We start from the raw sequence: 23022 nt of genomic DNA, 5'->3' as shown, positions 1-23022 counted from the left end.
ATTTTTAAATATTTTTATATTATTTTTATTTACATTTTAAAAAAATAAACTTATCAAATATCGCTAAATAGGGGATTACAAGAAGTATATTAATTGATTCGTTTTATACAGATTTGACTTATTTATTATTTTCTTAAATAATTTAAATATTATAATAAACTTTATTTCATCCAAATTTTATTATTTTTATTTAAATATTTTAAAAAATATGCATATTAAATACCTTATCTCCTGCTTGAGTACGAGATAATATATTACATACAGATTTAAGTTATTTATTTTAAATAATAAATTAATTTATAAAAATTTTAATACAATCTTCTAAACAACGACCACTGATGAAAACATTAAAAAATGGCCGCTGTTTACAGGTGTTCGTTATTGCAGGTTCGGCTTATGTAAAATTTTATTCTAATTAATAACTTGCATTATCGACTAATTAAATAGTCTAGTAGATAATAATATAAATTTATGTACTTTTCTTAGAATATTTAGATTTTACACTACATATTTAATAATAAATACCATAATTATGATTTTAAAAAATCATAAACGACAAGTGGAATCGTGTATAATTACCTTCTAAACTTCAGTCTGCAATTTCTCTATGCATTGTCGTATTCTGCTGATAGGTACTTTCATTTGTTTAGTACCTTGGGGATATTCAATACTGTTCGTTGGTGAATGAACGAAATGGTAAGTATCTTTATCTTCATCCTAAATAAATAAATAAAATAAAATGTTAAAAGTCTTGAAAGATCATAAAATAAATCTTTGATCTTTAATTGAAAAGTGAGAGAATTTTTTTAAAATTAAATACTTACTTCTATTTTAATTTCGGGCATTTGATTACTCGTAAATTCTGTCTGTAATAAATTATTTTCTAGAAGTTTTTCTTCGCTATTCTGTATTTTGTAATCTAGAATTAAAATCGTTTAATTTTTAGAATTAAATTAGTATTTGAAATTAGTAAAATAATGTTTTTTTTAAATTTTATTATTATATTAATAGCATTATTTTAGTTTCCTGGCTATTATATATAACAGAGGAAAGGATGGCGATCGATCTCAATGTTTTTGCATTTTTGAACTCGGTGGACCTTTAAATGTCGAGAACTGCAAAAAAAATCGTGTTTTTTTGTATGTATAGATATTATTGTATGGGGCACGAATTTTTTCATCATTTTAAATTTTAATTAATAACTCTTATGCCGTTTGCCAAAAATTTCTGTAATTTTGTATCAAGGTTTCTGTGATAGGGTAAAATTTTTCTGTAAATTTTCAGGAAAATTGGACTATTGGTTTGGGAGATATTTCCTCATCTCCTTAATATCTCTCGAACCAATCTAACAATTATTCAGTATGAAAAAAAATAAATAATTTTGGAAAAGTCAAGCAACAACGACGTCAGCTTTTTCAATTATGAAATTTTAAATATATTTTAGCACAAAATTAACTCGGGAAACCATACTTTTATCAAAAAATAAACTCGAAATTCATATCTTTTAAGATAAAATAAACTCCGAATTCACTTCAGAAAAGCCTTTTTTCCCGTTTTATAAAAGGAAAAACTATCAATAGTAGATATCGTGTATCTTGATATACTTCTTATATTCGAGTTAAAGTAAAGAACCTGATACTTATTTTTGCTCCAATTTAAAAAGTACATTTGATATTATATTTTTATATCGTTATAAAAGATATAAAACAAAAATTAATGCAAAAAATTCAAGTATAAAATGTTTATAACGTAATTAAATTTATATAAAATGTGATACTGATTAAAGTTATTGGTTTATTAAGAAATAAAAAATATATATACATATATATTAGCAAAGAGAAAAATTGGAAACATTTTTTTCTCTATAACGTTCACTTCCTATAATACGTAAAATTTTAGAGTCTTCATAAAAACAAAATTTATTGGAGGAGCGGAGAGAGGATCATAAGAGGTTGCATGCAGATTCGTGATTTACNTAAAACCTAAATTATGCACAAGAAAATTCACAAATTTTCTAAAGTTTGTGCATTACTTTTATGCTTTTTAAATATTTAAGAAAATATATTATTAAATAATTATCCTCTTCATTATTTTATATGATTTCATTTAAGATAATAATTATTTAATTATAAATTCTTATAAATATTTAGACAACAAAAATAAATCATAAACTTTAGAAAATTTGTGAATTTTCTGGTGCATAATTTAGATTTTAATGTTTTAAGTTGAATAAAGATATCAATAATAATGACTTTAAACAATGCTTAACATTAATTAATTTTATGAAAAGAAGTAAATTGCTGAATTCTTAATTAAAGAAAAAATCTATAAAATTATTTTGAGCAAAGGGATAATAATTCAGCCGTTCTTAAATTAAACTTTTAACCTTTTACACTTTATAAGAGATAAAACTAAGAATTTAATACATTAATTAAATAATAAATAAAATTTCAAAGATATTTAATAATAATTTTATACTTTAAATTCATATTTTCTAAGACAATTTGCAAATAAATAATGATATCAATATATTATATAGCTTCGGAATTGATGTAATTAGTTTGATACAATGTTAACAGTATATATACATATATATATAGAAGGTCAAGGGTAGTTTAGATCAAATTGTTTTCTAAATTATAGCTGAGATTTTGGATACTTTCCAAATCTTTCCCACAGCAAACTCCTACATGACAGAATATCTTTCTTTCTTAATAGTTCTGTTGCTTAGTTGTCCAAAATAAATCATTTGCACTTCATATTTTTTTATTTTTTAAAGTAAGTTTTATATTATTTTCTTTTGTANTTTATTTTCTTCATATTTATTTTGTATTCTTTATTATAAAAGTATATTCTTAAGATATACTTTTATAATAAAGAAACAGAGCTGTCTGGTGCTGCTCAGGTGAAAAGTAATAAGGACAAACACGAAAATGAAAATTATATTAAAAATCTGATTATTATCCCACCATTATTACATATATTACGAAGATCAGGAGGATAAAAATGAAGGAAAATGATAGTGTGTCCTCCAATAAAGATCAAGAGAGTAAATATGAAAAATTTGGTGTATATGGAGTTGAGTATGAGTCAGAGTTTAGGATTTGATAAGGAATAAAATCAGGGAATTAGGTATTCAGGTTTCATAGTAGTCTATATTTTCCACATGGTTCTAGAAATTAACTATGAAAAATTTTATGTAGATGGGTCAACGGGTTTATGAGTTGATAGGGGGATAAAATCTGTGGATGGCGTGTTCAGGTTTCATAGAAACCTATATTTTCCACTGGAGCAAGAAAGTAAATATGAGAAATTTGGTGCAGATAGATCAAAGGGTTTAGACATGTATAGAGAACAGACAGACAAACTCTATTTTATATATATAGCTATTTCATGTTTAAACTTTAAAAGTGATTGAAAATGTTAAATTTTAAGTTTAAGAAATGTTCATTTGAATTATTTATTTTATTTCACATTTTAAATTAGTTTTATTTTTTTTAATTTAAAATATTTTGAATAACAAATCCAGGATACATCTAACAAATAGGTTGAGTATACAATATACAATGCATGTAATTGCATTATAAATAAAATAAAAATAACTGCATTAGAGAAAAGAATTTTGTGAAAAGAAGAAAGAAATAAAATAAAACGAAACAATTTTACAAACATTCCTAAACCACAACATCCAAATTCTTCAATCACTGTTGAAAGAAAAAACAAATTTAGATTTTTTAATTTTTTTTTCAAATAAAAAAACATATAATTTTTTAATGTTTACAAATGAAAAAACAAGAACTAAATGCATTATTTTAATATATTAAAGTACATTTATATACTAATAAATTAAAACGTAAAAGATATCACTAAAATGCAATTCATATATTTAATAATACTCACTTTAATAATAAATTTATATTCTTTAACGTTTAATAATATATTAACATATATTATTAAACGTTAAAGAATATAAATTTATTATTAACTTTTTATAAAATTACATATATTATAACAAAATTTTAATTACTTTTTTACATTTGTTTTACTTTTATAACTTTAAATATTGAGCTATTCTCGGTTCGCATCTGTAACATAAATCCTTATGACTAGTTGTATTTATTTCTGGAAAGTTTCCAATATTCACCCGCTTTTTTTCCTCTTTTTTTAGAAAAAGAAGAGGAAAAAGTTCACTGTCGAAGGAAATGTCGGATTATTTTCTTCACTTTCTAATGCTTATGGAAAAAAGTAGTCAGTTTGCGACTTCGTTTCCTCATGAAGAATGACTGAAACTAAGCAACGAAGCCAATAACTTNCGATTACATGTAAAACCAAATAATTCGTTCCAACGCGAAAAACATACTCAAATTAAAGCCAAGTAATACATTAAAAAAAATAACTGTAGTAAGAAAAACAAATGAAAAATGCGAACTAATGTAACGTCGTATGGTGAGTTTTTGTTCTTATCGTGGAGCAAAAATATGTTGGAATTTCATGTCGTATCCTGAAAATTTCGTATGCTGGGGCGTTCGTAACCTGAGGTACCACTGTATAAGTATCTGATTTGTTTATTATTCATTTATTAATTAATAATTTTTATAAAATATTATTATTTTTATAAATAAATAATTAAATTTTTTGTTTATTTTCTTCATATTTATTTTGTATTCTTTATTATAAAAGTATATTCTTAAGATATACTTTTATAATAAAGAAACAGAGCTGTCTGGTGCTGCTCAGGTGAAAAGTAATAAGGACAAACACGAAAATGAAAATTATATTAAAAATCTGATTATTATCCCACCATTATTACATATATTACGAAGATCAGGAGGATAAAAATGAAGGAAAATGATAGTGTGTCCTCCAATAAAGATCAAGAGAGTAAATATGAAAAATTTGGTGTATATGGAGTTGAGTATGAGTCAGAGTTTAGGATTTGATAAGGAATAAAATCAGGGAATTAGGTATTCAGGTTTCATAGTAGTCTATATTTTCCACATGGTTCTAGAAATTAACTATGAAAAATTTTATGTAGATGGGTCAACGGGTTTATGAGTTGATAGGGGGATAAAATCTGTGGATGGCGTGTTCAGGTTTCATAGAAACCTATATTTTCCACTGGAGCAAGAAAGTAAATATGAGAAATTTGGTGCAGATAGATCAAAGGGTTTAGACATGTATAGAGAACAGACAGACAAACTCTATTTTATATATATAGCTATTTCATGTTTAAACTTTAAAAGTGATTGAAAATGTTAAATTTTAAGTTTAAGAAATGTTCATTTGAATTATTTATTTTATTTCACATTTTAAATTAGTTTTATTTTTTTTAATTTAAAATATTTTGAATAACAAATCCAGGATACATCTAACAAATAGGTTGAGTATACAATATACAATGCATGTAATTGCATTATAAATAAAATAAAAATAACTGCATTAGAGAAAAGAATTTTGTGAAAAGAAGAAAGAAATAAAATAAAACGAAACAATTTTACAAACATTCCTAAACCACAACATCCAAATTCTTCAATCACTGTTGAAAGAAAAAACAAATTTAGATTTTTTAATTTTTTTTTCAAATAAAAAAACATATAATTTTTTAATGTTTACAAATGAAAAAACAAGAACTAAATGCATTATTTTAATATATTAAAGTACATTTATATACTAATAAATTAAAACGTAAAAGATATCACTAAAATGCAATTCATATATTTAATAATACTCACTTTAATAATAAATTTATATTCTTTAACGTTTAATAATATATTAACATATATTATTAAACGTTAAAGAATATAAATTTATTATTAACTTTTTATAAAATTACATATATTATAACAAAATTTTAATTACTTTTTTACATTTGTTTTACTTTTATAACTTTAAATATTGAGCTATTCTCGGTTCGCATCTGTAACATAAATCCTTATGACTAGTTGTATTTATTTCTGGAAAGTTTCCAATATTCACCCGCTTTTTTTCCTCTTTTTTTAGAAAAAGAAGAGGAAAAAGTTCACTGTCGAAGGAAATGTCGGATTATTTTCTTCACTTTCTAATGCTTATGGAAAAAAGTAGTCAGTTTGCGACTTCGTTTCCTCATGAAGAATGACTGAAACTAAGCAACGAAGCCAATAACTTCTTGAAAATTTGTCTCATTTGCTTTAAAATTTATGGAATAATTTTTCATATGAATATCATTTATCTTTAACTATAATATTTTGTTTTTTAGCCGTTAAAAATTGTATATATTTACACAGAATTTTCTTTTTTTCAATAATTATCGCTATCCTTTAAATAGTTAGGAAAATATAAAGTTAAGAGTCCCATACGATGATAAGATAAACCGATCCTGTAGCTTACTCGTCACGTTTTTTTTCTTTTCTACATTTGTCATCTTAATGAAGGATGTGGGTTCGGATCCCATCCGAAAACAAACACGTGCTTTCTATCTGAATCTCGATTTTTTCTTTCTTCTTCCATTAACAAAATTAGTTTCTATTCACGCGTGAATAAAGCTATATAAATTACAACCACTTCAGAAAATCTAAAATAGTAAAATTACTTTTTTTTTATAAGATTGGATAAATATTTAAAACTATTTTATGGAAAACTGAAGTTAATAATTATTTCTTACTTTATTCAAACTTTTCATCACCATATGCACTTCGCTTTTTCAGCCTCATCAGTGGTTATTCTGTCTTACATCATCAACACTCTTATATTCTATCAACACATCCCAGCATGCATCTATGCTGACTCCGATATTCAAATTAATGGTATTTACATAATTATTAAATACAGTAGTGTTCTACAATACATCTCATAACTACATTTTTTATTTTATACAGTATTTTTACATTAATGCAGTCAATAATACAATTTTTAACACTACAATGTTGGTACCATGAGGATTCCATTCTTTTCAATCCTATTGCCGCTTTGTGTTCTTTTGGTCTTGTTCCAAGTTTCCTTCCTNTTTTACTTCTAAATATTTTTATTTAGTTGCATTTTCAATTTTAGTAAGTGCATACTGAAACACTACCTAACAACAATTTTCCTTTATTTTAAAAAGGATATTTTATTAAAAACTGTTTATTTTATAAGAATTTAAGTGATTGGTAATTTTTATAAAGATTTATTTGATTTTTAAAAAAAAAAGCTTTCCTTAAAAACTCAATAAAAACATCGCTCAAAAACTTAAATTTCTTACGTAAATTATGAAAATTTAAGCATTCTGATTATTCTAATAAATATTTTAAGATTCTTTTAATTATTTATGTATTTAAATTTTGCGTAGAAGACGAAAATTTGATTTTCTTCTTCTACGAAAGGAAATTTTTAAATTGTTGAATATATGCAATATTCATTAATTATTTCATTCTCTTTTTTGGATTAGTATTAATTGAATTATCGATAAATTTAAAAAAGTATAAAATATAAAATCTATAAACAATATATTTAGTTAGAAAATTAAAATAAATGCCATTAATCATTTTATTTAACACAACATTTATCAGAATGTGTAAGTTAGACTCGCAATCGGTAGCACGCGATTCCCAAAAATACTTTTGACCATTTCACGATATTGTACAACAGTATAAAATTAATAAATAATTAAAATAAATTTAAAATTATGTATTTTGTTACTATTTTAAAAAATATATTAAATTTATCAATTAAATTTATTAATATTTTCCCATTTTTTAAACAAGTGATCTCATCTAAGCATAGAAAAAAATAATTTACGTGCGCTTTAAATATGTCAGAGAAAACATAAAAATTAATAAGTAAAAGAAAAGAAACACAAGATAAACTTCATTTATAATAAAGTAAACTTGTATAAAAGAAAACAAAAATCAGAATTTTAGAAGTTGCATGATAATAGAAAGAGAACAAAGAACATGACAAGAAAATGATGGAAATCTCATGAATGAGAGAAAGAATTTCCATTTATTATCTCCAGGTTGATATGCAGTCTAAAAATGATAAATCGTTGTCATAAGCAATTCAAGAAGTGGGATTAGTTGAAAGTGAAAGACCCATCATTGATATGTAGAAATATTAAAGTATGAGGGGATGAAAAGTAAATGATATAATGGCACAATTCTACAATTTAAAACTTACATTTAAATCGAATAAATTCAAAAAATAAACTTGTAACTGCATACAAACGATGCATATTAAGAGATAAATGGTAAGTAAGTATACTTGTAAATAGTGTTGTAAGTAAAACAAATTCAATTTATCTGATAGAAACTTGTTTTAATTTTTTAATAAAAAAAATATTTTTAAACAATTTTTGGGCTTCAATTTGAAAAAAAATTATCGGCTGTCTATCTGTCGAGACTGAAAGTTCAGGAACTTTCAGTCTCGACCGGAAATCACGTGATTTCAATTCAAAAATTTTTCCCAGAATGGACTTACATAGATGACCAGCATGACTCTGTTGTTATCAGGAAAAGCATGATGAACAAGGGCGAGACGCTACAAATTTGAGGTCGAGAGTATATTTTAAATTAAATAAATTAAAAATATGATTCAAAATTGCAGCTCGGCATTGTGACGATGTCATAATAATTTTTCCTCGTTTATTTTACAATTTTTATAAATTTATTTATTTAAATTAACTTTTTTGTAGTAATAATTTAATATACTGAACACATCATTAATTGATTTTGTAGTAATATATTAAATATAATTGACTTTTAATTATTAAATTTAATTCAATAAATTTCGTTAATCTTTAAATTACATCTAAATTAATCTTTATTTAATTTAATAATTCGAATGTAAACAGAGTAATGTATAATCTTAGTTGTAATGAATATGTTATATCATTTTTCATGATATTAGATGAAAGAAATTGTTTTGAAGTTAATTAAAATTATTATTCTTTCAGTCAATAGGTTCTATCAGAGAAACTGATATCCAGCGTATAGTTTTACATCAAAATACGAATGCATTCATTCATTTTCTTGTTAATTTTGATTTTAAAAAAATTTAAACTTTTAACAATTAAATTAATGAAAATTAAATTTTAGGCACTAATTACAATAAAATTTTAAAGACAATTTATGCATTTTTATCATCAAGCGGTTTAAATTCTATCAAAATTTCGAATTATTTTATAAATTAATTTATGATTTCGCTTCAAAATAATGTGAATTTATGCATTTGTACAAAACGTCAAGGCCAATTTTCCATTTTTCATTTATGTTGTGAATGTAGAGAGATAGAGGAACTCAGGAGGATGTCTGACATTACATTTTTGAGTGCTTGTACTCGATGGAAGATTTATATTCTAAGATATTTCATAGAAATCCAACCTTGATATTGAGATTATATAAATTTTTTCTGGATTTGTTCATTAAAATAATTAACGTGTTCTTGTTAAAATGTCATTGTTTATTTAGTTTAATGACAAAAAGTAATAATACATAATTTCTTCAATTATTATTTTTAAATGTGGATAATTAAAGCAATGTATCTCACTACAACGGAGGTGATTTCCTATTACGATAAATAAATAATTAATTAAAAAATAATGTGAATTTAGAATTGAAGTATCGAATTTTTCAGTTAAATTTATAGTTTACTTTGAATTCAGTTCGAGACAATAAGAACAAATAATGTCTTTACATTTAAATTTAACCTAATTTTTATAAAAAGACTTAAGTATTTTTGTTACAAAAACTCTGATAAAATTTGAAAATAAATAAAAAATTAACAATAAAAATAATCTACTTATACTAGATTAAGGTAGGAAAAAATTTTTCTCTCCTTACAACCAGAAATAACGTGAAGAGAGGAAGATAGAAGATGTAATTAACAACAAAGTAATTTAAATTATATTAATTATATAAAAATTAATTTAACAAAAGTAATTTAAATTATGTAAATATTTAACTATTTCATAAATTAATTAATTATTTCACAATGTAAATTTAGTACTAGAGTACTGAATATGTATTAATTATTGAACTTAGTTCATTTTAATATGAACTGTAAAGTTCAAGTTAAATTTATAACAATTTTTGAACAATGGCTCTACAAATGACTCTCTCAAAAACTTGATAAACATAATAATAAATGTTTAAAAAATATTTTAAAAGTAATATATATTATGAAAGTAACCTACGTATACTAGCATTAAGATACCTTTCAGATAGGTAGCAAAAGAATCGTTAACTCCTTACAATCTGAGAAAGTGCATTCTGCACACTATCATGATCACGTACTTGAGAAGAAAATCGTAAATTCGATTTTCTCCAAGATTTACTCAGGGATTCTAAACGCGTTACACTATTTTGTTACATTGGATATACAATTTCTCGATATCTTTTTTCTTATTATTATTATTAAATTGAGGAAGTTTATAATCAAAATAAACATAATGAAAATCATCAATCAATGCTTTCTGCATCACTCTCTTAATTTAAAATTGATAGTTTTCTTAGAACTAGATTACACGGATAACCTATAATCTTATTAATCAATCTTCTGTAGAAAAATGTGGATAATAAATTAAATTTCTAAATAAACTTTATCGCGAAGAAAATAAAGAATATATTTATTCATTATCATACAATATAAAATTTAAGATAATAAGCAAAATTTCATGAAATTTATGAATATATTAACTATAATTATAAATTTTTTGGTTAATTTTTTGAGTTAGAAATTTAATTAAAATTTTACAAGATCTTTATAATATTTTCTTTAAGGAAATTAGTTAAAGAAAATAAAGATGAAAGCAAGAAGGAGGAGGAGGAAGAAGAAAAAGGAAAAAAGGAAGAGAGAATTGTTTGAATCTATCGAAACTCTCTTCTCTATAAATAAATATTGAAGTTATTGAATAATAGAAGTTTTATGGAGAGAAGGTTGGAGAATGCAAATAGCAAAAGATTTTCTCTGGTGTATAAAAACTCAGATCAAAACCGTTAACATCTGATTGAAAAGTAACTGGGCGTTTCACAGCCCGACATTTCCAGCAGTTGGATAAATGGAATTGAATGGAGAAAGAGAAGATATCAGATTATGGATGGGGAAAGTAAAATCTTCCATTTTTCATGATTAGACCAGTTTACCCTATACGATTCCAAAGTCAAGGTGTTTAAAATGAAGATATATAACATAAAATCGATTTGTTTACAATTGGTACTTCATAAAAAGTTCAATCGTTAATTATAGAAAAATCAAGAGAAAACACTCTAAAAAATTCAAAAATACAGAATAATAAAAAAGAAAATTTAAATAAATTGCGAATTACAATTAATTACTATATTTAAGTCATGCAAGCGATAACAGGAATTACCCTGTTATCGCTATGACTTAATGAAAAGGATTGAAGTTACTTACAACGATATTAAGTTAATATACTATAAATATCAGAGCTTAAAATATTTTCAGGTCGAATCACTTATCTTATATATATAATGTTTGCTAACTCACAGGGGAATTCCGTTTTCTTACCCGGTATAACATCAGGACACTTTTCATCAGCTAGAGATGGACGTAAACGCAACTGGTGATCTTCCTGAGGCTCTCTGCAACGGATATTAAAAGTTTTAAGCCATTCGAGCAAACACACAATTTCTCGACAATATTTGTTATGATTTTGTTTCTTTTTTATTGTTTTTCTTTGCATTTATGCATATTTTTCTTCGTTTTAGCCACTTTTCTAATTATTAACACCCTTACTTTTATTAGTCCTACTTGGATTTATGTTTCCAATGTTAATTAATTTGTTGACAAATTTATTTTACAATTTTTTAAATATTTTTTCTCCGTAATAATTGCACATATTCATTAAAAATTAAGTTTATCAGATCAGATTAAATTAACCAGATCAAATTAAAATATTACTTACAATTAAGAGAAAAATATTAAATTTGTACTCATAGAAAATAATAACATTTTTATATTAATATATAAGAAAAAATTTTAATAAAAATTCTGTTGATTAACTTTAAAAATCCTTAATTTGATTCGTCTCAATGAATAAAAATGCTGATAAAATGAGTTAATAAATTAATTTTTTCTCTTTCCTTCCTTCCTTCCTTCTCTTCTTTTAACGTATACCGAAGTTTAGGTTTATATTCTAATTTATTTAGTAACTCGAAACTTGTAAAGTGTCTACTAAGATAAAGAGTATATATATTCCTTCCAAGTACTTAGACAGATGTTTCAGTATTGATTTTCACTCAACAATAGAGATGTTTTGTATGGTATTTAATCGCAAGATTCTATAATTACTCTCTTCATAGTAAGTAAAATTTCAATTTTACTAATTAAACTATTAATATCTTAATACAGACTTTTGCCATATAATCAATAGACTTCCTAATACACATAAATATAAATTATACGTTCATTTGCTGCTTCTCAACCGGTGGTACGCGATTCCTTAGGAGAGAAAAAAGAATTTTTCTAAGTATAGTAACCTGACTTTCAACTCGCTAAAAATGATTTATCCAACTAAAATACATCGGAAAACACTAAAAATAATCCAATTTTTTATGGCAAAGAAATTAAAAATTAAATTATAGTTCTGTAAAATATAAAAAATAAAAATAAAAAATTCGGGTTTTTGGGTAAGGTTTTTTTAGCGGTAGTAATTTAAATAACTGTATTTTGAAGGTAGTTATATAATTTTTTAAAACAAAAGAAAACATCATTATAAAATATATGTTTTTTTTAGTAGTAAATAGTGTTTATTTTGAAGAAATGTTCGTGTATACAACGTATGGAAGCTCTTAGATCTTTCTCAATGGTGTGCTGTGCACTAACTTCAACTTCGTTGTAGATCAAGCTGAAGACAAAATGATTTATGACTAGTTGCAAGTAGTGGAGAAAAACTAGAAGATAAAAGTTCCCCGTTGGTTGAACCAAACAGTTCTTCATTTCATCTTTATTTGGAGTTTAAGGTAGATTAGTTTTATTTGATTTATTTTAAAAAATATTTCCTACTTAATCGATAACAAATATTTATATGTTTTGATAGTACTTAAAATGCATGATTTATTTTTATTACTTCAAATTTTAACGTTGTGAATACTTGTAAAAAAACGAATAAATATTCTAATTTTAATATTAAATTGTATGTAATATTGGATAGTAAATGGTAATTTTGCATTAATATTCTTTGAAAGTGTTCATTTACAAACGTATATCTATGTTTGAATTGGTACTGCAGAAGATTTATGGTCCTCTAAAGCAATTATTTTTTATGGAAATGCATTATAACTATCGAAAAAAACATGTTGTTGTTATCGGTAAATATGTTGTATAAATGTTATTTTCTCATAACATTAAACCATGATTCCTTTTCTTCTTGTAACATTAGGCAATAGAAAACATTAGAAAAAACATAAAGGTATATATATATATATATATATATATATATATAGTTATTATAGTTTTGACACAATATATAAAATGCCTTTTGATATAAGAAACTCAGGAACTGTACATTGTTGAAGTCAGTGAGAAACGTCATCAAGCTGTCCACCAAGAAAAATCATCCACCTACTATGTCATCGGTCATGTCTTATCTAACTCAGCTAGACAGTTATGCAAGGATTAAAGGAACTCTTATTGGGGGAAATTCCGTAGTTACCATGGTAACTCTAGTCAGCAAGCTTGAAGGATGACAAATCGTGACGTGGATCTGTCACAGAAGCCGTACACGCACTAGCAACAGAAAACATAATCGGTAGGCAATCAAACATCAATGTTACTTTAAAAATTTTTTACGAGCATTTTTCCAAAAAAATCCTTTTAATATAAGAAGATGGTATTTATTCAAATTTTAAGAAACTAAGATTTTACTGAAGAAATTTATCTGTTTTCTATCGATTGATCAAAGAGGTTCCTCTACATTTCTCACTTTTTTTGTAATTGGAAGAAATATATTTAATGATAAATGATTTTGGATGTCACTTAATAAATTACAACTTAATAAATTAAAAAATATATTTTTGTTAGATGATATCTTATGCATGAAAATATATACAGTAAGGAAATTTCATATTTATTTTTCTGCTTTAAGAAAACTTATACAATCTTTCATTGTCATACTTTAGTTATATTTACCTGCATGACATTTGTTTTGGCTTATTTTTTGACAAGAAATATAACATAATATTTTTTCCCCTCAGTTAAAATTTATTTGAATGTATTCTATGCTCGTAATTTGATCCTTCTACTAATATATTTTAATGGATTGTTTACGAGTCTTCAAACAGTTTCTATAGTAACATATCGCTAAATTTCAAGATAAAAAAATTTAATATATTTATTTTTCTTAACATTTTAAAGGATAATAAAATGTTTCGGGTGTAAAATATATTAAATTTCCGCATAAAGATGCTTAGGAATTTAGTAAAGATATTTAAATTACAGATTAAGGACTGTAGTAAATTTTTTTAATGGAGAAGAAATAAAACTAATAATAATATTAATTTAATGGTTAGAAAATATTGTTGCTATTTCGTAAAAACTTTCATTAAAAAATTTAACATCTTTACTCAATTTTCTTCATAATATCTTAATAAATATTCTAATGTATTTTTTTTCTTTAATTTAAATATTAGTTCTGAAATATTTATCAAATTATTTAATGTAATTATATGATTTGTTTTTTTCGTTGTAACAGCTTTAAAAATTTATTTTAAAATTAATATATTTTTTCCTCCTTGAATTTTTATGTTTAAATAATATTTTACTCTACTAAATTATAATATATTTTTATATTAATCTTTCCATTAAAAATATGTTTTTGTTATAAAATAAAAGCGAAGATCCATTAAATTATATTATAAATTACTTTTTTAAAATATTTAATTTAGAATAAAATTTATTAATAATTTTTAATACGATTTTTATTGAAGCAATATTTTTTAAAATCTTTTAAAATATTTAAAAAAATTATATTTATTATTCTACACATGCATATACAATATATTAATATATTATTTATTTATAAAAGTAGGGTTATATAATTATAATTTCATACTTACTTTTCACTGTGCCTTCTTTTAACTGTGTTAACTGTAAATATAATAAAAATAATTGTTTTAAAATTTTAAAAATATTTTTATATTAATAATATAATTTGATATATTATTAAGATAAGTTATCCGATAATAAATAATTTATAAATCAATTTTTATATGTAATTTTAAATATGTTATATTATTAATCGAGAGAGGTGCCGTATTTCTTTTCTATGGCATTACCTTTATAATCAATAAATATTTTAGTTATAAAATTAAAAAACCATTTTATAAAGATCAAATTATTAATAATAAAACATTAAAAAAATCTAAGATCTTACAAATTTAATGCTTTGTTACAATCAAACAAGGTATTTTCCTAAAATACCATTCAAATATTCATCCGAAGCTGTTTATATTACGATGTGTTATATCTTTAACTTCAATATCCACAATTTTATCCCAGAATTTAGTATGAAGTCTCGAAGATCATTTCTAAAATTAGCGAAGATTTTACATTCTAAAGATGATTCGCCCTCCTCCAAAGTCTTCGAGTTCGTTTGATTGGCACTATCTTTGATGAAGCTAACTTCATGAAGCTAGCTTTCATTAATTCAGTTGTGAAGACATGCAGACTGGTCAATTCATTTACAAAGTGTTTTCAATGTTGCAAAGCTCGAGTTTTGGGCAAACGTATTACACGCGTTATAATATAGAGCAGTGTTTCTCAATGGGGGCGATATCGCCCCCATGTGGGCGTTTTTCCATGTTGAGGGGGCGATTTGTAACAATTTATATTTTGAGGGCGAAAAACAATTTTCTGGGCGATATAGTAAAACATTATATTAAGAATAATTAGATATTTTATTCGTTATATCGTACAATAATTAAACAAATAACATTATACTAGTCATTAGTCTGTTCAATGCAGTACGAATTTGGCGTTAGCCTTGGTCCTCTGCATCGGAATTTTGAAGTGAAGGGGGCGATACTACGTTGAAGGGGTCGACGATTCGTTAGAGGTTGAGAAACACTGATATAGAATGTGCTTCAAATAGAATTCAAATCAACATGTTAAGTCGTTTATACAAAGTGATAACATGATCAATACGCTTACTTAACTTCAACGTATCTTTATGGAAAAAACCATGAAAGGAATAACTGGGCTGTTTGTTCTCTACATTTGAATTCTTGGAACATATTTTTATGGAGATATCTCGAGAACAGTGTACCAAACCAACCTAAAGATTATGGAAGATGTCATCATCTATCAAGAGTGAAATCTTCGCTATTCAAAGACACATTCTTTGAAGTGTCATGCCATACTTCGGGATACAACTGAAGAAGATCGAAATTGAAGTTGGAGATAAACATATGAAACACATTGTAATATAGATAGTTTTACATGCTGATTTGGTTTGGATTGATGGGCTAAGAAAACGCAACAGGTGGACAGATCGCCCACGTGATTTACCAAGAGGAATACCTCCCGAGAGGACTTTCTATCGAAACTGGCCGCTATTTAGTTGTTGGATACCACAAAATTTTACATGGCACTGGTTGGTGGTGTGCAAATCCGTGACCATTGTTCAGTGGTTTTGTTCACTTCGGCCAATGTTGAGCCAGATGCTGATTTCATAATGTTTGAAAAAATTTATATAATCGTTGTTCAAGTGCAATAAGACATTACATAACATTTTTGCCATCTATATATTAAATCAAATAATGAGTTAACAGTTAAATAGAATTAAATACAAATTTAATTTAATTTAATAACATTTATGTGTGTATATATAATTTTGGTTAAAATTTGTAAAAAAATGTAATAAATTTTATATGAATTCTGTTCAAAAACTATTTTAATTGATGATAATAATAATTACACTGCTGGTCATTAAAATTGCTACACCATAAAGGCGGCACGCAACAAACGCGAAATTTGCATGAAAGGTACAATATGCTAGGTGCTATGTACAGTACCTCAAGATTACCTGTCAATTTAATCATGTCTTCCTCTCATTGTATGTATGTGTACAATAAACATAATTTTGCTATTTGCTTTCCTTCCTTTTGTAGCAATTTAATGGTCAGTAGTGTATTATTGACTCATAATTATTGTTATTAATTCTTAATTACATGAAAAAATATTATAAAATTTATTATGAAAATTTCATTTTAATCATATTACATTTTAAAAATATATTAGCTTATTTTGAAGAAAAATAACATAACATGTTGAATGAGTGTTGTGGTCATATACTTTTATTGATTTAAAATTATTTTTGTTTTTACAAGGATAAATCTGGCAAATAGACATTTCAATGAATAACTGGAAGACAGACAATTTATTTAAAAGGTAAACAACAATTTATACATTTCTAAGCCTTTTATAAAATATAAAAGCATTTTTGTGTATGTTACAATTGAAATTTTAGCAGAATAAAGCACTTCATCTTTAAAATTCCCTATGGAATATTCACATTTATTGCTATGGAATTCAACTCAAATTTTTCTAAAACTCGAAATTACTGCAGCTTACAATTTAGAGCAAAATAAACAATGTTTTGCAGCAGCTAATCTAGCTTCACATTCTGTAATTAAAAGACATTATAAATTATAAAACAGATGCAATAAAAAGTATTTTAATTTGTAAATTTTAAGCAATCATTATTTGAGATGATGCCTTGAAGTATTAGTATTTTAAACAGCATTTATGTGGCAATTTTTATCTAAATATTAAACTATATTCCTTATGTCCTGACCTTAATAGACCTTGCTAGATGATCATGAATATAAAACTGTATTGCATAAAATGCAAGTAAAATTCCAATCTTTCTGCTTGCTGGAGGATGAGGAGAAAGATTTTTAGTACAAAGGCCTTAGTAGACAAAAGAAAACTGTTATCTGTTAAATGGATAGTTCACTTGTGTGCCAATAAAAGAGTACTAAATTGTCTACTAATACAGTTTACATAAGTCCCACATAAATAAACGGTCTTAATATAAGTAAACCGTAAGTACCATGTAAGTAAATTGTGCCAGTGTACTAGTGGACGGCTGAGAATCAATGTTTGCTGAGACCAAATCCACATTTTAAAATTTCCAAAAATTTAGGCCCTATAACTTAATAAACACTATCGAACGTGTAACCAACCATAAGGAATGTGTCGTACAGAAATAACTATGAGGATAATCAGAGATATATTTCCGGATTATCGATTAAAAAAGGGCGAAAAACAATTTTCTGGGCGATATAGTAAAACATTATATTAAGAATAATTAGATTAATTAATTATTTCACAATGTAAATTTAGTACTAGAGTANTAAATCAAATAATGAGTTAACAGTTAAATAGAATTAAATACAAATTTAATTTAATTTAATAACATTTATGTGTGTATATATAATTTTGGTTAAAATTTGTAAAAAAATGTAATAAATTTTATATGAATTCTGTTCAAAAACTATTTTAATTGATGATAATAATAATTACACTGCTGGTCATTAAAATTGCTACACCATAAAGGCGGCACGCAACAAACGCGAAATTTGCATGAAAGGTACAATATGCTAGGTGCTATGTACAGTACCTCAAGATTACCTGTCAATTTAATCATGTCTTCCTCTCATTGTATGTATGTGTACAATAAACATAATTTTGCTATTTGCTTTCCTTCCTTTTGTAGCAATTTAATGGTCAGTAGTGTATTATTGACTCATAATTATTGTTATTAATTCTTAATTACATGAAAAAATATTATAAAATTTATTATGAAAATTTCATTTTAATCATATTACATTTTAAAAATATATTAGCTTATTTTGAAGAAAAATAACATAACATGTTGAATGAGTGTTGTGGTCATATACTTTTATTGATTTAAAATTATTTTTGTTTTTACAAGGATAAATCTGGCAAATAGACATTTCAATGAATAACTGGAAGACAGACAATTTATTTAAAAGGTAAACAACAATTTATACATTTCTAAGCCTTTTATAAAATATAAAAGCATTTTTGTGTATGTTACAATTGAAATTTTAGCAGAATAAAGCACTTCATCTTTAAAATTCCCTATGGAATATTCACATTTATTGCTATGGAATTCAACTCAAATTTTTCTAAAACTCGAAATTACTGCAGCTTACAATTTAGAGCAAAATAAACAATGTTTTGCAGCAGCTAATCTAGCTTCACATTCTGTAATTAAAAGACATTATAAATTATAAAACAGATGCAATAAAAAGTATTTTAATTTGTAAATTTTAAGCAATCATTATTTGAGATGATGCCTTGAAGTATTAGTATTTTAAACAGCATTTATGTGGCAATTTTTATCTAAATATTAAACTATATTCCTTATGTCCTGACCTTAATAGACCTTGCTAGATGATCATGAATATAAAACTGTATTGCATAAAATGCAAGTAAAATTCCAATCTTTCTGCTTGCTGGAGGATGAGGAGAAAGATTTTTAGTACAAAGGCCTTAGTAGACAAAAGAAAACTGTTATCTGTTAAATGGATAGTTCACTTGTGTGCCAATAAAAGAGTACTAAATTGTCTACTAATACAGTTTACATAAGTCCCACATAAATAAACGGTCTTAATATAAGTAAACCGTAAGTACCATGTAAGTAAATTGTGCCAGTGTACTAGTGGACGGCTGAGAATCAATGTTTGCTGAGACCAAATCCACATTTTAAAATTTCCAAAAATTTAGGCCCTATAACTTAATAAACACTATCGAACGTGTAACCAACCATAAGGAATGTGTCGTACAGAAATAACTATGAGGATAATCAGAGATATATTTCCGGATTATCGATTAAAAAATTGAAATTTAATTAAATTTAAAATTATAATAAATATTAAAGTTAAACAAAAATAACCATTTTTTAATAGTAAAACTTATATAGTAATATGATTTTTATTTTTAGTTTAAAGTATTTTAAAGTAAATTTTATCCTTTTCTTTTCCTGATTTCCACTGAGTTTATTTTTAATAAAATAAAATAAAAATAAAACAGTAAAAATGACTGGCAGAGAAATTTCGAAATCACTCGAGTCGAAACTCCAAATCCATACTTATGGATTTCCAAAAACTTTATATCACTTATCTTAATTCAGTATTATTGAATCAAAAGAATCCTAAAAAAAATTGATTTATTCATAAACAAAATGTAAGTAAATTTGTTCAAATTTATGTGCCAAATATTTAAATATATCAAGGGATTTAAATACGAATTAATTTAATAATTAACTATTATTATTTTTAATTAAAATCACAACTATAAACTGTGTACGATTACAATATTAATAAATACTTAATGCCTTGTGAAATTTGCATTTTGATAAATTATAGCCAAGGGGATTTTAATTAAATACGTAATTTTAAATTATTTATAATATATATTTTCTATTTACGAACGTATTTGATGAGAAATGCAATTATGTGCTTATTAATTGATATATTATTATGACTTACCTTTCAGATAATAATCAGTCTTGCATTTGACTATAATGATGATTAGAAATGCAACTAGAGCCAAACTTGTTACAACTGAGCAAAGAATAATCATGACAGGACTAAATCCTAATCTCCAACTATCTAGAACAAGAGTTATTACTCATATTCTTCTCAAGCTTCTTAATAATAAGTAATACATAATATAATGCTATCGATAAATGTCATAAGGAACATTATTATTATTATCTAATCGATAATATAAAAGAATGTAAAAATATGTAAAAATCCAATGATTAAATGAGGAAATTTTTAAATAAGAGTAAAAATTTTTACAATTATTGATTAGAACTTACCAGTATCATCATCTCTTCGTTGACTTGCTAAAGTATAGGTTTTGATTACTAAAGATTTGCTCTTTCCTTTGTTATTCACGGCATATATAACCAGAATTAAAGGAGTATCGGACGGTAAATCTCTTACGTAGAACCATGGTACATCAGCTGTTATATTAACAAGTAATCGATGGATGATAGTGTCATGAATTTCCAATACAAAATGCTGCTGGAGCCCACCGTTATAACCTGCATTGCACTGAATAGCAACAGTATTATCTGTTTGATTTGTAACCGAACAATTCTCAACAGGATCAGGAGGACCTAGAATACATAAAAAACAGCCATTTTTTAAAATAAACCAACTAAAACATACAACTCCAACAGATTACATAAGTGAAATATTTTACATTCTTTACAAAGTGAAGCGTGTCATGTGAATAAATCACGCACTAAAAAAGCATTTTATTTAAAGAAAAGCTATTTAATTTAAAACTTTATAAAATTTTTAATCATTTTAATTTAAAACTTCTAAAAGTATATTTAAATTTTAATATAATTTTCGTCTTTAGAAAGTTTATATCCGTGTAGTAGTAATGATAATCACACGTATCTAATACATTTTGTATAAGATTTTTTAAAGATTTATAATATATAAATTTTAATATTTATTTAAGGATAATGGAATAGAATCGATATATTATTATAATATATAAAAATAAATGTGGTAATGAATGCATATCTTCCGTTTTGCACGATTGATCTAACGTAACCATGTGATAAGTTATAATCATTCATAATGCTGTCAGATTTTAAGCATATCGATTATATTTTAAGCATTGAAAATCTTCTAATTTTTAGAAGAGAAGTGTATAATTTTATTTTCAATTAAATATACCATTTTAGAAAATCATTTTATTATATAGATAATAATTTTATATCAATTTTTATTTTATTTAAATGTCAATTTGAGATAATTTCATTTAAGAAAAATTACAAAATAAGGAAAAAAAAAGAAAGACAGATTTAATTAGATGAAAGATTGATAAATAGTAATTACAATTGTAATTACTTTTCTCTACTATTCTTTATATAAGATAAGTTGCTTCAATGAAAGTATTTTTAAAATAGTTATGCACGTTATTAATCTTGTTCTAAAATAAAAAAAATAAAGCATATTTGAACGTTTTAATAATAATTTTAAAATAATTTTTATTAAAAAACTAACTTAAATTATTGAAATAATATTCAATTTATTATTAAAAAACACTAAGTTGTTAAGAGGTTATATATAATCAAACCTCTTAACAATGGACACTGACAGAAACGTAAAAGATGGGCCGTTGTTCGGAGGTGGCGATTGTTTAGAGGTTATTCTGTACGCATTTCAAAAAGAAACTTTCATCAAAAACTGACTGCCGTGTATCGTCATTGAAGATTCGACTTTATATTGAATAGTTAAATATTTTATTATAAAGCAAATTTATATTTTTAACGAAGAAACAAAAATTTATATAATATTTTTCATGTTTGGTAACGATAATTATTTAATATTTTTTATTTTAAAAAATTAAATTAAATTACTAATTAAAATTTAATAATATTTTATTTCCATTATTTATTACTACTATTTTTTTACTTTCTAATAAAATTTAATAACATTTTAATATGAAATGTTATCCTTGAATTATTTTACAATTTAATATTTTATAATCTTTTCTTGCTTTTTTTAAATGAAAATAAAAAATAATAATATGCAATTTTTTAAAGACTTTTAATTTAAGAATTTCTTATAGTTTGCTGCTATATCTAAATTAGAATATTGGCAAGCCTCCCGATGTAACGGATATTTGCCACTAAGTGACTGCACTTCTCCTATGTAATCCATTATATCGAGAATGGATCGTGCACTTATTAACAAAGAACGTTACGCATCCAGATAGAATTATCCGATTACTTCAAAACCCGGCATACTACTATATTCAGACAGAAATGGAAATGATTACAGTTTTGGTCTGATCTTAAGCCAGGTAGTGTCATCACGGTGCTTTAAAATCACAAGTTTAGTATTTTATAAAGAGGTGTGGTTACTCAAGGCACACGTACAGAGCTGCCAGATTTTAGAAACGTCCCAAATAGATCACCAGACCGCTACGAATCCTACCATTAGGACTCCAACATCATCAGCTTCTTTTGCAGGGTGCCAAGATAAAGAAGTA

At 24.8% G+C, this 23022-nt stretch overlaps 1 protein-coding gene across 1 annotated transcript in view; it reads right to left on the bottom strand.

Moving 5' to 3' along the window:
• LOC111637385 (nephrin-like) overlaps positions 1-23022 on the bottom strand; it is a 72471-nt gene that overhangs the window by 9088 nt on the left and 40361 nt on the right. The window contains exons 6-11 of the mRNA XM_023382858.1: positions 20825-21127; positions 20490-20612; positions 15027-15057; positions 11479-11552; positions 825-919; positions 580-717 (exon numbers count right to left, since the gene is read on the bottom strand). Coding sequence (XP_023238626.1) covers positions 583-717; positions 825-919; positions 11479-11552; positions 15027-15057; positions 20490-20612; positions 20825-21127 — 761 coding nt within the window. The 3' untranslated portion in view covers positions 580-582. The remainder of the gene's footprint in view (positions 1-579; positions 718-824; positions 920-11478; positions 11553-15026; positions 15058-20489; positions 20613-20824; positions 21128-23022) is intronic.

Source organism: Centruroides sculpturatus, unplaced genomic scaffold, assembly GCF_000671375.1.
Source record: "Centruroides sculpturatus isolate CEXI.00-Female unplaced genomic scaffold, Cexi_2.0 scaffold830, whole genome shotgun sequence".
NCBI lineage: Eukaryota > Metazoa > Arthropoda > Arachnida > Scorpiones > Buthidae > Centruroides > Centruroides sculpturatus.
This window is presented reverse-complemented; position numbering and strand designations above follow the sequence as displayed.